Source organism: Amphiura filiformis, chromosome 16 (genome assembly GCF_039555335.1).
Source record: "Amphiura filiformis chromosome 16, Afil_fr2py, whole genome shotgun sequence".
Taxonomy (NCBI): Eukaryota; Metazoa; Echinodermata; class Ophiuroidea; order Amphilepidida; family Amphiuridae; genus Amphiura; species Amphiura filiformis.
Genome location: NC_092643.1, coordinates 57,072,244 through 57,090,785, shown reverse-complemented (window position 1 = coordinate 57,090,785; position 18,542 = coordinate 57,072,244). Strand labels below are relative to the sequence as shown.

The window sequence follows — 18,542 nt, the reverse complement described above, 5'->3', positions numbered from 1 at the left end:
GTTTAAGTAATGGGCTATTTCTGTTGATATCCATGCACCTCCTGTGGAAGACATGACCTCAATCTCCCACACAAGGGGTGTAGATTGCAAATGGAGTCACCCATTCAGGTAACTTCATTTGAAATTCACACTCCATGTGTGGAAGATTATGGTTATGTCTTCCATAGGGGGTGTATGGATTTTAGCTAGAATAGCCCAATAGTTCATACCCTGCAATTTTTTTGATACATTTTAATTGAGTAAATGTAAAAGTTACTTGGAATCAATATTGTTTAAGTAATGATACATGCATTCTGGATTATACATTGTATTGATTATGTTGATTGATGAATATCATATTTTGACTGCTCTTGAAGATATTCAGATAATGAAGTTTGCTTGTAGGTATGATAACTATTAAACCCAGCCTTAAGGGATCTAAAATGAGCGTTTATTGCGTGTCGACAGTATTTTTTGTGGGACATGAGAGCACCTCGGACCTATCAAATTGCATTCTGAATACTGAAGCATGTCTTTCTGATATCAAATAATTTTCATTTTTGAAAATCACAATATAATACAAATTTTATGACAAATTATAAAAATTTGATATTTTTCAAATTTTGAAAAACCCACACCTGGGTCCCATGTTAACACTTTCATTGGTCAATTCATTTTTTCAATGTGACAAGTAAAACCCTTTCTCATCATTGTATGCAGCAGCATGGGCGTGGACCCCAGCGTGGACAAGTTGCGATCTGTTGACATGAAAAATAGCACTAATATCAATGCACTGAATCTTTGAGGCCTGGTGTTTCTAACACAGCAGTTGTATTCAGATGGTCATACAATTCTTGAGGTTTGGCGCGTGTGCGAGAATTGCGAATGCATGTCCACACGACTCAGTTGAAACCTGGAATCTTGAGTTTTGCAATGCCTGATGACTTCAGCTCTAGAACTACAACCGGAAGCTTATTGTGACCCATCTAGTGCCCCCCCCCCCAAATGAACCGTACATTAAATATGATTAATACAAGGCCAAAGGTTATGCTCAGCACTGGAGAATCGCAAACGGTATCATTCACACGGCGGTAGCACTCAAGGACATTGGTGTAGCGTCATAGAGGTACGGGGGTGACATGTGCCCCCACTCAATTGCAAAATTTAGAAAATCCCATAGGATTGCCAAAAACAGCCTGTGCCCCCAATCAGACCCAGTGCCCCCCAATCATGGTCGGTGCCCCACCCCAAATATGATGAACCATGCTATGCCACTGCTCGAGGACCACTTGAGCATCACTCGGGGAAGTTCCAAAATCCCTTAAATTTCTTGGGGATATATTTGGGGATAAACTTAGAGATTGCAATCCTGAAGACAGTTCACACGGCAAATTCCCCTCAAGTTTTCGCACAAGAACTGCAAAAAGTGCTCCGTGTGGACGTGCCAACTGTAAAATATTGAATTGTGAGTCTAGACAAACAGAAGAAAGCATCACTTGCTCACTCAATCCCAAGTGTGGTTTCAGTATCGGTCTACTCTGTAAAATGACAGGTTATGTGGCAGTGCATGGGGTACGGTACGCTCAGGGATTCCAATGTGACAATATGGTGATATGTTGTAACTGTATAAACCAGTATTAATGTGTAAAATGTATGAGAATATAATAGTGGTTGGGATTGTGGGCTCAAAGTGTCAAATTGCTGCTCACGTGCCAGGTTTTGAATACAATGAGGTACTTTTGGCACCTGAATAATGCAGATTAGGGAAGCGAGGTTTGGTAGGGAAATAACAGCAGAAGTTCAAGGTATATGAGCCACCTTATTGATCAATTTCTCTCTATCCAGAACGGTATAACCATAAACCTTTTTACAGGGTCTATGCCAGAACAGACTTTCCCTAAAACAGGGTGTTGCTTTCTCAGATTGATATAGTTTGGCTCGATTTTGGGACTAGTTATATCCTTGTTAGCCCCACCGACCCTTTTCAAGCTGGTTACTTAAATGGATAATGGTATAAAGTAGGTTGAAATAATTTATCACTGTATGATACATTTCCCCATTCAAAAATACATGCATCTGTGCACACTGTCATAGTTAGAATTAACCAATAGAGAAATAGCAAGGAGTGTTAGTGACATGCTTGAATATAGATCTGCCTTCTCAATTTATTTTTGGTCATTTGCAAGGTGTGAGCTGATAGGTCTTTCACCTGTGCTAACTGAGGCATTGCCTATAATGCAGTGAAATGCTATATACTGCGCATAAAATGTATCCAAACAGGTAGTTGATAGATGGAGAATTTTGTTCTGCATATATTTTGATACCTCATTCAGCACGATACAACTTTATTTCCCAACTTGTAGCAATTTGAATAAAAAAGGGTTTTTTCAAATGTGACAAAAATTTACATTGGCTTTTCCCTCAAATCACACACAGATATTGAACGCAGTGCAGTGAGCTTTCAGCTGTCAGGCTGTAATCGTGCTGTAACAAAGACAGCGGAAATCGTATAGCTTAGTGGAATAAAGTTGCATTGTGCCAAATGAGGTATCAAAGCGTGCACAACAAAATTATTCATCTATCAACTATAATTTATTTTGAATTTTGAGAAATGACTTCTGTTTCAAGTGCACTTTTTGTGCGCAATATAGCTTCTCTTGCAAGGCAGGGCCAGAAGCAGTGAGACCCATCATTCAAGTCAAGTGGAAATGAGCAGCTTTTGGGGTATAGAGCAAGCAATAAGTTGAAAATTGTCCATAACTGTTGAAGACCATTTGCAAATGAAGAACAATAATTTATTGTATTTATATTCCTATGTAAATCTACCTGAATTTCCAAGCTTTTTTATCTTTTCAAACATAGAATCTATATCATAATTGAACATTTTGAAAATATGCTTAATAATGAAAAACTTAATCTTTACAAGTTTATTCACATTCTTGTGGGAATTTATGTTATACAAATTTTTGTCATTTGGGTTTTTCAAATTTTGTTTATAAGCCGAAAACTTCAGCGTGTCTGAATCCAAGCTCATAAATTTTCATACAAGTCATCCTCACTTGATTTTGAAGGTGTTCTAGGTGTTTGAGGCCTCTAGTTAGCTGTGATGTATATGATTTTATATGACTTTGATGGAGGAATGCACGGGGTACTAGACTCCTCTCCTCTGTATTTCTAAGAGAAAGCTGTGAACACTTTATATATAGTAGTGGACTGGCCACAAATTGTCCATAAATAGATTTGGTTACATTGCTAGAATGCGTTGCTGCATTCACCTGTGGCAGTGGTACTCAACTAGAATGCTTTTTCGTGTTCTGCATACAGTGATGCATATTTTGTGAGGTCATCTGCAGAGGCTATCTATTGATAGAAGGGTGCTAAGTACTATAGGATGATCAGAATGGTTCAGTGTGGATGTCAAAGAAGTTGCACTGTTTTGCCCCCTTTTGTTATTTTCTAACAAAACTTATATACTACATGTAAGTATGTAACCAACCCATTGTTCCAAATGAGGTATCAAAGAATGCAGAACAAAATTCTCCATCTATCAACTATCCATTTATTTTGCAATTTAGTTTTTGTGTGTTTAAGAAATGACATTTGTTTCAAGTGTCTGGATAGCTTCTGTTGCAAGGCAGGGCCAGAAATGGTATGACCTGTCTTTCAAATCAGGTGGAAATTATAAGTTTTTTGGGGTATAAAGCAAGCAATAAGTTGAAAATTTTTCATAACTGTTGGAGATCAGTTGTCAATATCCAAATGAAGAACAATTTAAATAAATTCCTATGTAATCTACCTGAATTTTCAAGCCGTTGTCTTTTCAAACAAGTAGATCCAACATCATGAATGAACATTTTGAAAACTATTTATGAAAAACTTAGTCTTTACATGTAGACTTACAAGTTCATTCACATTCTTGAAGGAATTTATATACAAAACTATTTTTGTCATGGGGTTATTCAAATTTTGTTTATAAGCTGAAAACTTAAGTGTGTCTGAATCCAAGCTCATAAATTTTCATAGAGCCATTCTCACTTGATTTTGAAGGTGTTCTAGGTGTTTGAGGCCTCTAGTTAGCTGTGATGTATATGATTTTATATGACTTTGATGGAGGGATGCACGGGGTACTAGACTTCTCTCTTCTGTATTTCTAAGAGAAAGCCGTGAACACTTTACATATAGCAGCGGACTGACCACAAATTGTCCATAAATAGATTTGGTTACATTGCTAGAATGCATTGCTGCATTCACCTGTGGCAGTGGTACTCAACTAGAATGCTTTTTCGTGTTCTGCATACGGTGATGCATATTTTGTGAGGTCATCTTCAGAGGCTATCTATTGATAGAGGGGTGCTAAGTACTATAGGATGGTCAGTTTGGTTCAGTGTGGATGTCAAAGATGTTGCACTGCTTGCCTTCTTTTGTTATTTTTTAACAAAACTTATATACTACATGTAAGTATGTAACGAACCCATTGTTCCAAATGAGGTATCAAAGAATGCAGACTAAAATTCTCCATCTATCAACTTATTTATTTTACAATTTAGTTTTAGTGTCTTTAAGAAATGACATTTGTTTCAAGTATCTAGATAGCTTCTGTTGCAAGGCAGGGCCAGAAATGGTAAGACCTGTCTTTCAAATCAGGTGGAAATTAGAAGCTTTTGGGGTATAAAGCAAGCAATAAGTTGAAAATTGTTCATAACTGTTCCAGACCAGCTGTCAATATCCAAATGAAGAGCAATTTATATTTGTACTGTATTTACAGCATTTTCTATGCAATCTACCTGAATTTCCAATCTGTTATCTTTTCAAACAAGTAGATCCAACATCATAAATGAACATTTTGAAAATTATTTATGAAAAACTTAGTCTTTACATGTTGACTTACAAGTTTATTCACATTCTTGAGGGAATTTATGTTAAACCAAACTATTTTTGTCATCATGGTCATTTGGGTTTTTCAAATTTTGTTTATAAGCTGAAAACTTAAGTGTGTCTGAATCCAAGCTCATAAATTTTCATAGAAGTCATCCTCACTTGATTGTGAAAGGTGTTCTAGGTGTTTCAGGCCTCTAGTTAGCTGTGATGTATATGATTTATATGACTTTGATGGAGGGTTGCACGGGGGTACTAGACTTCACTCCTCTGTATTTCTAAGAGAAAGCTGTGAACACTTTAAATATAGCAGTGGACTGACCACAAATTGACCATATAAATAGATTTGGTTACATTGCTAGAATGCGTTGCTGCATTCACCTGTGGCAGTGGTACTCAACTAGAATGCCTTTTCGTGTTCTGCATACGGTGATGCATATTTTGTGAGGTCATCTTCAGAGGCTATCTATTGATAGAGGGGTGCTAAGTACTATAGGATGGTCAGTTTGGTTCAGTGTGGATGTCAAAGATGTTGCACTGTTTTGCCTTCTTTTGTTATTTTTTTAACAAAACTTATATACTACATGTAAGTATGTAACGAACCCATTGTTCCAAATGAGGTATCAAAGAATGCAGACTAAAATTCTCCGCAGACTAAAATTCTCCATCTATCAACTAATTTATTTTGCAATTTAGTTTTAGTGTGTTTAAGAAATGACATTTGTTTCAAGTATCTGGATAGCTTCTGTTGCAAGGCAGGGCCAGCAACGGTATGACCTGTCTTTCAAATCAGGTGGAAATTAGAAGTTTTTGGGGGTATAAAGCAAGCAATAAGTTGAAAATTGTTCATAACTGTTGGAGATCAGTTGTCAATATCCAAATGAAGAGCAATTTATATTTGTACTGTATTTACAGCATTTTCTATGCAATCTACCTGAATTTCCAATCTGTTATCTTTTCAAACAAGTAGATCCAACATCATGAATGAACATTTTGAAAACAGTTTATAAAAAACTTAGTCTTTACATGTAGACTTACAAGTTTATTCACATTCTTGGGGGAATTTATGTTAAACCAAACTATTTTTGTCATCATGGTCATTTGGGTTTTTCAAATTTTGTTTATCAGCTGAAAACTTTTAAGTGTGTCTGAATCCAAGCTCATAAATTTTCATAGAAGTCATCCTCACTTGATTTTGAAGGTGTTCTAGGTGTTTGAGGCCTCTAGTTAGCTGTGATGTATATGATTTTATATGACTTTGATGGAGGGTTGCACGGGGGTACTAGACTTCACTCCTCTGTATTTCTAAGAGAAAGCTGTGAACACTTTAAATATAGCAGTGGACTGACCACAAATTGACCATATAAATAGATTTGGTTACATTGCTAGAATGCGTTGCTGCATTCACCTGTGGCAGTGGTACTCAACTAGAATGCCTTTTCGTGTTCTGCATACGGTGATGCATATTTTGTGAGGTCATCTTCAGAGGCTATCTATTGATAGAGGGGTGCTAAGTACTATAGGATGGTCAGTTTGGTTCAGTGTGGATGTCAAAGATGTTGCACTGTTTTGCCTTCTTTTGTTATTTTTTTAACAAAACTTATATACTACATGTAAGTATGTAACGAACCCATTGTTCCAAATGAGGTATCAAAGAATGCAGACTAAAATTCTCCGCAGACTAAAATTCTCCATCTATCAACTAATTTATTTTGCAATTTAGTTTTAGTGTGTTTAAGAAATGACATTTGTTTCAAGTATCTGGATAGCTAATATGTTGCAAGGCAGGGCCAGAAATGGTAAGACCTGTCTTTCAAGTCAGGTGGAAATAAGAAGTTTTTGGGGTATAAAGCAAGCAATAAGTTGAAAACTGTTCATAACTGTTGAAGACCAGTTGTCAATATCCAAATGAAGAACAATTTATATTTGTACTGTATTTACAACATTTTCTATGCAATCTACCTGTTCATAACTGTTGGAGATCAGTTGTCAATATCCAAATGAAGAACAATTTAAATAAATTCCTATGTAATCTACCTGAATTTCCAATCTGTTGTCTTTTCAAACAAGTAGATCCAACACCATAAATGAACATTTTGAAAATTATTTATGAAAAACTTAGTCTTTACATGTAGACTTACAAGTTTATTCACATTCTTGGGGGAATTTATGTTAAACCAAACTATTTTTGTCATCATGGTCATTTGGGTTTTTCAAATTTTGTTTATAAGCCGAAAACTTCAGTGTGTCTGAATCCAAGCTCATAAATTTTCATACAAGTCATCCTCACTTGATTTTGAAGGTGTTCTAGGTGTTTGAGGCCTCTAGTTAGCTGTGATGCATATGATTTTATATGACTTTGATGGAGGGATGCATGAGGTACTAGACTTCTCTCCTTTGTATGTTTAAGAGAAAGCTGTCAACACTTTAAATCTAGTAGTGGACTGACCACAAATTGACCATATAAATAGATTTGGTTACATTGCTAGAATGCGTTGCTGCATTCACCTGTGGCAGTGGTACTCAACTAGAATGCTTTTCCGTGTTCTGCATACTGTGATGCATATTTTGTGAGGTCATCTTCAGAGGCTATCTATTGATAGAGGGGTGCTAAGTACTATAGGATGGTCAGTTTGGTTCAGTGTGGATGTCAAAGAAGTTGCACTGTTTTGCCCCCTTTTGTTATTTACTAACAAAACTTATATACCAAGTGTGTAACCAACCCAGTCGGTTCTGCAGGAAATGTTGTCCCCCATTACAGTTTGGTCAAAAAAGGGCCTCATTTCTTTTATGAGCACTGTTAGCCATTCCCAAACCCTCAGCAAATGCCCTGGCTTATAACTGTACCAAGTGGCTAAGGGGGCACACCCATGACAAATTTTATTGCTCACTTCACTCGCCCGATTTTACTGACCATATATACTCCCTATTTAAGACATGACCTTATTAATCTCCCACACAGGGGGTGTAGATTTTAAATGGAGTCACCCATTCACAAAACCCCATTTGAAATTCACACCCCTGTGTGGAAGATTAAGGTCATGTCTTTCATCTGGTAGTGTATGGATTTCAACTGGAATTAGCATTTTGTTTTTCAATTTGAAAACAAGAGGAAAGTAATTCAAAGTATATATCACAGAGGTATTAGAGAGGCTTTTATATTAGTTTTCTTTAACAGAAGTAGACTTCAGTAATGGCATGCCAAGATATATTACAAACTCTAAATAGTTGGTTTACCTAGTACTTTGATATCAGTTAGGCTATTCCAGTTGAAATCCATACACCCCCTGTGGAAAACATGACCTTAATCTTCCACACAGGGAGTGTGAATATCAAATGCAGTTACCTGAATGGGTGACTCAATTTGAAATCTACACCCCCTGTGTGGGAGATTAAGGTCATGTCTTCCATAGGGGGTATATGAATTTTGACTGGAATAGTTTATTGTGCCTATTTGAGATGCATGTGCACAACTTCAGCATCACAATCTCAATATAACACCGATAAAACTCTGTTATGAAATTACCATTTCACGTTTGTCACCTTTTCATGTATGGGTAATATTCGTCTTGCCATGGTTTGAGTATGCCAAATTGGGGTTATATTTTGTATGACACTTTTGAATTCAAATCCAGGTCTGAACTACTGAAATCCAGACTAAATATGCAGAAATCCATATCATATCTATATTGCGCATTTGCTTTAAATATCTACAGACACTTTTTAAGGTAGGGACTTCTGAAGGAAGTATAAGGACCTCTTAAGGAATGAACTTGAAGTCTTAGGAAACTTATTTAGACTAAAGTAAGAGTCTCTAAAGGAACTAGTTCTTTTGTTTTATATTGTTTTCAGCCATTGATAAATTGATGTAACTTTGCAACGAAACGTCATATCAACATGGGGTTTTCAGTTTCTGAAAGCTCTAAATGTCCTCTTTAGAAACATATGTAAAACTCATTTTCGACCAGGGTCGACATGCGATTCATTCCCCTTGATCATGTCGCATTTAAGCTTCAGTATGTTATATTTCACGTTTTATGATCCTTTCTTAGTTCACCAAGAAATTTGCCCCCCTCCCCGGTTGCTGAAGTGGTTTTGGTGATTAAATAAGATATTATCATGTTTTTCCAAATAAAACATAGCTCATGTGCTGGATATTGCAGTCCATTGAAAGTAATAGCTTGGTCGTTAGCAAACAAAATTGAGAGACTCAGACACCGCATATGATATATCTTTCATGTTATGACATAACAGGACGCCTCGTATTTGGCAAATATTAACATGCTGTAAACATTTTTTGCTTCAAAATTTGATGCATGCACTTCATTATTGTGAACCATGTTTAACAATTTTCATACATCAATGAAAATGATGGATTAAACTCACAAAATTTTGACAAACTTCAGAATGGTCTTTATTTTTTAGTACATTTGGTGTAAAGTTGTGTTACATTTTAAGATTCTAGCATCCATATCTATAGGCATGGCTTCTCTTAACCTGATATCAGACCACTCTGTAAACAAGATGGCCAATATTTTGGTCTAGTTCTTAGGCAAATACAGGTTTCATCCTGGTCATAGAGGTATTATTTGCCAAGTGAAGTAGCCCATAATGTCATGTGAATACAGCAAAGTCATATATACGATGGCTGCCACATGCCCCCACCCACCACCCCACCTTGAAAGAGAAAAACAGAAGCTACCAGAAATTTGAATGCAAGGTGGCATTGTGGTAGGAGCTTTGACTCGTGATAACAAGGTTGTGGGTTCGGATCTTGGTGTCCGGGTCTTGGTGTCAATATGTTCATAGACAAGGCTTACCTTCATTGCCTCCTCCACCTGTTTGTGTAGGATTGGCAAACTTCACAGTATTCTGATAGTGACTGATAAGTTTTCACTCAAATGCTTGTGTTCAAAACCTGACTGCACTATTTTTATGCACTAAGGCGAACCAGGCTCTATATGTAGCATTATAGTAGGGAAGGACCCCCCTTCCCCAGCAAGGAGGACTGACCCCTTATCCCAAGCAAAAGTAGATGGGCAAGAAAATCTGCCAACCGCAATAGATTGGGAACTTGGTCATATCTGGGTTAAATGATTTTATATCTAAGCAGCAAGTGGCAGCTATCATGGGCATGACTTTTATTGCATTATGAAGATGGTATATTTTTGTGTTGAATTTCGGCACTGGTGGATATTTGCACTTATCAAGCATGGCTCTCAAAGATACAAGTTTGACCTCTTTTGATATAATACAGTCAAGTTGCAGTTCTTTTATCTGAGTGAATGATTTAAGAAAGATAGGAATAAAGTAGCCAAGAAGGTTTAGGACACAGGTTCATAAACGAGGATGCTTTCTTTTCCAGAAAGATTTCAGCCCAGTGGCAAAATCAACAAATTTGTTGTAATTTTGGGTTTTACTAGGGGTCAAGGGGGGCAAGAGTTCTGACTGGGGGGATTTTCCTCCATGCCCCCGTGGTGCTGCCACACTGTTTCAATCAAAGTTTCTGAGAATACCAATTATTATATGTTCTGAGTCTTACATTGTAGTCTTTGGTTTCCACAGTATAGTTTACTAGTGGGCTATGCCAGTTGAAATCCACATACCCCCATGGAAGACATGACATTAATCTTCCACACAGTGAGTGTGAATATCAAATGGAGTTACCTGCATAGGTGACTCCATTTAAAATATACACCCCCTGTGTTGAAGATTAAGGTCATGTCTTCCATACACACTTAAAACTACGGGGTCAAAAAATGACCCAAACGGGGTCATTTTTGACCCCAGCATAGTTATCAACTAAACACCATACCACTAATGGGGTCATTTTGACCCCATTGGTCGGGGGCATTGCAATGACTACGTATTTGGGTCAAATAGTAACCCCATTGGGGTCAAAATATTACCACATTTCGGGGTCAAATGAAATGACCCCTTCAAAAGGGTTGCATTATTGGGTTACTTAATGACCCCATTTCGGGGTCAAATGAAATGACCCATTTGAAAGGGTTGTTTTATAGGGTTACTCAATAACCACATTTAGGGGTTGTTTGGATTTTTTAGTAGGCCTATGGTCATGCTGGTCCCACCAGGACATAAGTGTGTTTCTGCACAGAGAAAGCATTACATAAACAGCAAACTGCAAAATGCATCTCTGTGTAGGCCTGTCACACTCACACACAGTCAGTCATCGCCTATGACAGTTCACGTATTATAAGCTTACATGATATAAGCTTATAACAACTGCAGCCAAGACACCAGCCATGACAGCATGAAATTGAATGAATCTGCGTGCATATAAGGGTCTATGCATCCTTTCAACTAACTTTTCATATTCCATCATGCAGACAAGCACACACGACAATCCGCTGAGCTGCGCAATCAGAACAAATATGGCGCTGATGTGACCATTGAGCCGATGCACACCGTGTGTGCAAATAGTTCAAATGCAAGTCATTATAAAGTTGACAAATTGGGTAACTTTGGTCAAAAAATTAGTTTTATTTATTAATCAACAAACATTAATTGCAGCTCATGTTTAAACTCATTTATGAATTGAGATTTTCAAAGCGGAAGATAGAAACTGATATCAATGCGCGACGGTATCGGCAAAATGACCACTAAGTTTTTGACCACGTTCGTCGTGGCTAAAATGACCTCGTGGATGTGGTCAAATTAAAACAGTACAACCCCCTTGAAGGGTCAAAACAACCCCAAACGTGGTCAATTCAAAATGACCACGGAAAATATAACCCCGTAGTTTTTAGTGTGTAGGGGTGTATGGATTTTAACTGGAAAAGCCCAATAGTAGTCACCTGAACATAAAATATTAACACAAATGGCAGCTATTGTACTTAAGTCCTTCTTGTTCTCAATCACCCAGTATGAAATCCTAGATGTTGTGTTATTTTACATAAAGTGCATCCGTTTCAACAAGATTTGTATTTCTCCCGTTTCAAGCACACATCTCTCTTCATATTTCACCTTATCAAATTTCATATGATATTTAGAGAAATTTTACACTGTGGTGTATTTTATCACATCTTTATTGATAAATATTTATGTCCTGTGCTATCTTATGTAGTTCTTTATTGTGAATATATTTGCTTGAGTATTATCTGGGTTGAAAGTGCCTGAAGAAACATCATAACCATGGGCTGAATTAGGGTATTCCAGATGAAATCCATACACCCCCTATGGAAGACATGACCTTAATCTTGTACACAGGGAGTGTGAATTTCAAATGGGGTTACCTAAATGGGTGACTTCATTTGAAATCTGCACCCCCTGTGTGGGAGATTAAAGTAAAGTTATCCACTTGTGGAAATCTAAAAGATGTTTAAAAAGTGGTAACTTGTTTCTTCCAATTTATATATGGATAAGGCAACAAAAAAATTGTATGCCTCAAAATTACCTCAGTGGTATTTGAAATAGGAATAAGAAGTTTTCTTGACGCAGAGGCGGACAGTAAAATTGTTCACTCGATTGTTGGGAGTGGCTTTCTTTTCCTTGATCTTTCATCTTTGAATCTTTTTTCTCGTTTTACACACTGAGCAAGAGCAACCGAGTGTAAATTCAATATTTCAACCCCTCCGCCCCCCCAAAAAAAGTAGCTAGCTTGTTTAACAGTCCTCTAAGTGCACTCAAAAAGTGTAATGCGGAGTGAGCCATGCCCTCCTACAAAGAGCATAGAGGTTTCGGCTTATAGGGTCTTTGTTCGAAATTACTGTGTGGACATAAAAAAACTCTTAAAAATTGGGCTATTCCAGTTGAAATCCATACACCCCCTAAAGACATGCCCTTATCTTCCACACAGGGGGTATAGATTTCAAATAGAATTACCCAAATCAGGTAACCCCATTTGAAATTCACACTCCCTGTGTGACAGATTAAGGTCATGATGTCTGCCAAAGGGGTCTATGGATTTCAACCAGAATAGCCAAATTCAGGATTCAAATTTTGCACTAGTTTGTTCAAATTCTTTGAGATTCTTGAGACATGAATGTGGCTACATTAATTATACAAAACATTTGCATTTCTTGACACCTATTTGTCTGATAGGAGTATCACCACAGGCCATATAGGTTTCATGTGTCTTCTCCCAAAAGAATAATATGTTGGTTTCATCACTCCTCACTACACAAATGTGGGGCACATATAGGTTTGTTTCATTATTTTATAAAGTTGGGAAATTGTTGATTTTTTAAAAGTGTAATCAATATGGGTGATGTAAAAGTGCATGACCATCCACCAGCACCATGTGTTGTGTTGTGTTTTAGTTTTAATGATTCAACAAAATGTAGAAAGAGGGATCTTTCATTGACAAAGCTGTATTGTTTTCAAATGTAGTTGTCTTAAATGTTGACAAATAACTTGAAATAAGGGTGTTTTGGTGACAAAATCTTTAAAATGATTGGGTCTTCTTATGCTAAATGATTGGCATGCTTGGTATGAAAAATAATGCACAGGGGGTGTCACACACCCTAAACATCCACTCAAAGCTCCATTGTTGTCTAATTTTTCCACTAAAAATGTCCAAAAGTGGAGAAAAATTGATAACAGGTCCACTTTTTTGGTGACAAGGCAAATTACATCCACTTTTTACCAAAAATCTGTACAGTGCACTTTCCATTTGTTATATGCATGCAGATTATGTTAAAGCTGAAAACTTCCATGTGTATAGTAAAAAAACCCTACAAATGCCTGTAAGACATCCAAATACAGCACCCTAGCATAAGTGCAAACCCCTATAGTGTGGTTAAGTTCAGAACATGTCGTTTTGAGTTAAGCAAATGTGTTTGAATGTTTCACACGCAATGATGATCATCAGTAGTCATGTTCAGACACTCATAGAATTCTTGAGGATTGGTGTGCTTGAGAATTGCAATTCCTAAGTCAATCCCTGATTGAAGCCTGGAATCCTCGAATTTAATTAGCAATGCCTGATGATGTGATGATTAGAGAATAAAGGTATTGTTTTTAGCCGCTGTCGTGCATCTATTGTCTCATATAACACGGGCGACATTTTAAGTAAAACAACGAGGCGGAGCCAAGTTGTTTTACGCCCAAAATAATGATGCTGCCCGTGTTATATGAGACGATAGATGCACGACAGCGGCTAAAAACAATACCTTTATTCTCATTCTAAAAACACTTTAATTCAAATAAAAATATTGTAACTATTACAAATTTTAATCAAATTAAATTCTACATTTTACAAGGAATTACCTATGACTTAAAATCGATCAGTCCTGTTGTTGCAGTGCGCCTCTGATTGGTTCAAATAGCGAGTCCGCGTATCGGGCCGATGCACACGCGCTTACCCGTGTGATATCGTGTCATATCACACAGGTAAGAACCAATAAGATTGCAGGAATGTTCTCAAGTGTTTAAGAATGTGAGATGTGGAATAACAACTGGAATCTTACTGTGACCCATCTAAATGGCATGCCAGATTGAGCTGTTAGGCCTATTAAATTGAGCTCAGCACTCGAGAATCACAAATGTATCGTTCACACATTGATAGCATTCAAGGATCACTCGGGGGAAAACGTGAAAGCCCTTAACTTTCTTGGGGATAAATTTCTTGGGCAAACTTAAGGATTTGAATCCTCAAGACAGTTCAAACAGCAGATTCCGCCAAGTTTTTGCTCAAGAACTGCATTACTTAAGCAAAAAGCCCTGCATGTGGACATGCCTAGCGTGTCTCTTGATCAACAAACTCAGCACCTTGGCACACCTCATATAAGGATACCAAATATTGACTTGTGTGAGTGCATTATGATGTCTTGTGTTTCCCTTCCCTGCCCTGCCCTGCTATGGGCACTGCAGCTTGTCCTATAGGGACACACAGAGGAATACCAATTTGGGAATTTTTGTCTTAGGATAGCGTTAGCTTTAGCAATCAATATTGACACCTCTTTGGAGTAGGTTCTCGAACTAAAGCTTAAGGGTTTAAAGGTTTACTACAAAGGTGCATCGTTTTTTGTTAGCCTTTTTACACTAGGATCTACAACATTCTCATCTATTAGGGCACAGTCTTTAACCCCAATACATTTGTACATTCATCGAATGACCTTTGAAAATTTGGGTACAAAAACTCATGCTCTGCAACTTGAGGTCAACTTTTTCACTGTGATTGTATAATTGAGGTTATTGAACTATGCCATTGAGATGAGGTCATTGTGGTCCATAGTGTTAGCTATACTGAGCAACCACTCATAGGGTGAAGTAGCTAGGATGTACATTTATTTTTGTTTTTTACTGCAAGAGAGAAAATAAGATTTAAGCGGACACAGGATCAATATTGGTAATTGGACTATTCCATTTAAAGCCCTTGCACCCTCTATGAAAGACATGACCTTCCCATGCAGGGGGTGTTGACCTGGGTGTACCCTCTTTAGGAAGAGATCAGCTTTTAATCTATAAGTCAATAGTGCACAATCGTTAAAAAGAAAGATTGAATATTCAATCTGTTTTTTCGATTGTGCTCTCACCACAGACTTAAAGATTGCAACAGTCTTTTCATTTAAAAGGGCATTTCGTGATCCACAGCCTCATCCCTCCACTTTTCTCAAAAAAAGTTGAGATTTTTATATCACTGGAAACTTCTGGCTACATAATGTTTATGTACAAAAAATATCTTGCAGATTAATTCGTTTAGCAGATATTGTGAAATTTTAATTTTGTTCTGGTATACCAGAACGAAATTATAACACATTGTCTATGGAGCAGTGTATAATCGTGCATAACTCGCAAACACAAAATCGGAATCAACTGAAATTTTGGAATTAAGCTTTTTTCGTGTATATGAACTGAAAAATGTCATAAAAAGAGGAGGATCACGAAATACTCCTTTAAGAGAGTAGATTTCCAATGGAGTCACTCATTCATGTAACTCCATTTGAAATTCACACTCTGTGTTGAAGATTAAGATCATGTCTTCCATAGGATGTGTATGGATTTCAAGTAAATAGCCCAATAGTGAATAATATTCTTTTCATAGTGATAGATATCGTAGTCACATATAAATCCACACTAAACTATATAATTATTTGAGTTTAAACTGATTTTTCAAAAAGTCTATGAATTAGCAGTCTATATAGTATATTATCTATGGAAGATAACCAACCCAAACTTTCCCCCTCATTGATAATATTTCCCACCCCATAGCCTCCTATATGTTGGCTCTATTTACACCATTGCCCTGCAGGCAGTCGTCTTTTAAATTATTTGATCCAACTTCACACCTAACCCCTTCCAATAAAAACGATGTCCCTTTTTAATATCAACAATATGAATAAAACTATATTGTATGTTTGTGTTGTGCTCTCTTTTTCAGCCAAGGGCAGCGTTGTATGCAGTGTAGGAACGTGTAGTTGTGGTGCGCATACCAATGAAGACATATGGGTGAAACGGAGTAGTTCTCATAATCGGCCGTCGGTGCCATCCACCTTGTCAATAGAGCATATGGATTTTACAAGTGACACAGGTAACACTATGATCTCATCCTAGTGACACAGTGCAATGAACTCCCATTAAACAAGCAAAGCTCAAATTTGACCTCAAGTTGTGGAATATGAGTTTTTGTACCCAACACATCCAAAGGTTATTCTTTGAGTGTAGAAGCATATTGGGGTTAAGGAACTGTGCCTTAGAGATTGTCATGTTTGTAAATTGGTTTCTATGGGGATATTGATAGAGTTTTCCTTAGTTGCGGGTTGTTACCTTTGCAGTAGATTGATGTAGGGATTTTGTGAAATGGTCAAACATGGAAGAAAAGTATTTGGAAACCAATTTGATGAATTCCCAAAGTTAGGGGCTGTGAGGGCATGGTACAAGTGGTGTCGCGCAGCAATATACTCCACATTTCAGTTTTGTAGTATTTTCTATTCAAAGTGACACGGTTGCTACGCATCGATGTAGTGAGTTTTTGCTATACACAATTTCTACACTAAATTATGCCCTGCGTCTCTTATGATGATTTCTGTAAATGGCGAATACCGGATTACTCAAGCATCGCTATATATCATGTGAAGCGCCCTCAATAAACCATCTCTTATCTCTTTTAACCTCCCAAGGCAGGCAGAAAGATAGAAAGATATTATGATACAATAATGTAGTTTCTGGGTATTTCTGTTTATAACAGCACTAAAAGATTGGCAATATTGTTAAGTATATTTTGGTTGGGTTTTTTTTTTGAGAGGTTTCTACAAACTAGAGTAGTTTATACAGTTAATTGATATTGATTTATCTATCACTTTATCATCAACTGGAATGCTAAGTACCCTTCCTTGTTTCTCTCTATATTCATTACAGATGATGGTAGCAGTTTTCGTGACTACATAACGGACAGCAATCTGACGAGTCCTACAGACAGTGCAATCATATCAGCTTTCACTAGAGATATACAAAGCTGATACTCAACATGATGAAAAAAACTATATAGAAACACTTTATTATTGTTGTAAAACAAGTTAGTTTTTGAGGCAAATGTTGAGAAACAGGCTTTATATGAATATAAAACCATGCACTTATTGAATTTTTTCATCAGTATCTGTTGTCAGGAGTCAAATTAGTACGGTAATATGGTAGTGATCTGCTATGGAAACTAACTTGTTGTACAGATATCATAGAATTTATTTTATACTCAAGGACAATAGAATGTCACCTCTTTTATATGTATCTGTATATAATTATCGGTATCTGCAGTATGGTGCGCTTCCAGCGGTTGCTCTTGTCAGTCCAATTTTTGACCTCCCGGGTCGACATCGCCTTTCTAACCACCATTGGATTTACATGCGAGTCTGATAATAATCAAGTTGAAAAGGGTTCAGTGAAGGATTCTGTGTAATCAATAGATAGAAAATGGATCTACTATAATTGTCAATTGCTGCTTTAATGTCATTCACGTGTAACATCATTAAATAGATATTTAAACATACAATGACATACCGTAAAAACTCGATAGTTAGCATATGCGCTTACTATCAAGCGCTTTTGAAAACATGAAATTGTACCAAAGTCCGGCACTTTACCAGCTGAGCTAATGGGGTTTCGACACACATTTGCATATTTACTTGTTCGAATATAACTATGTGTATCGATAATTCGCTCAAAACCCTTTACACTTTTGTGGATGAGGCTCTTCATGTTTGCATGTTTTAAAAGCGCTCGATAGTAAGCACATATGCTAACTATCAAGTTTTTATGGTATGTCTCTGTGTTGTATTTGTATTATGTGGGCTTTGGATGTTGACTTTTTCCCATGATGCACTGCATATTTTGGCCTCTCCCTAGCAACCGCTGGAGGTGCATTGTATTGTGAATCAACCGTATTGTGAAAACTTTACCAGTCATAACCAGGGACAGGCGATTTGCGCGGAACTTTTTTTTCAGTGCAAATCATGTATACATGCCCATAGTAAAAAAAATAGCCAATTGCACGGAAAAAAAGTTCCGCGCAAATCGCTTGTCACTGGTCATAACTTAATGTTGTCTTGCTTACTGCCTCAAGTAATGATATCATTGTTAAAGTAGCCATTGTTTTGAAATATACCTACTTCATTGTATTAAACTTTACATCAGGATACTATCAAGCCTTGAAATAAGTGGACTGGAACCAGAAGCAATTTGTTTTGAACATTGCTCCTGGTTCACTGGGATTTCACAAGAAGCAGGAGCAA

General features: G+C 37.1%; 1 protein-coding gene across 1 annotated transcript in view; it reads left to right on the top strand.

The window, feature by feature from the left end:
* The window catches only part of LOC140136248 (docking protein 5-like), a 203,851-nt gene extending 185,619 nt beyond the window's left edge, over positions 1–18,232 (top strand). The window contains exons 9-10 of the mRNA XM_072157969.1: positions 16,199–16,348; positions 17,176–18,232. Coding sequence (XP_072014070.1) covers positions 16,199–16,348; positions 17,176–17,276 — 251 coding nt within the window. The 3' untranslated portion in view covers positions 17,277–18,232. The remainder of the gene's footprint in view (positions 1–16,198; positions 16,349–17,175) is intronic.
* Positions 18,233–18,542: the final 310 nt, after the last annotated feature.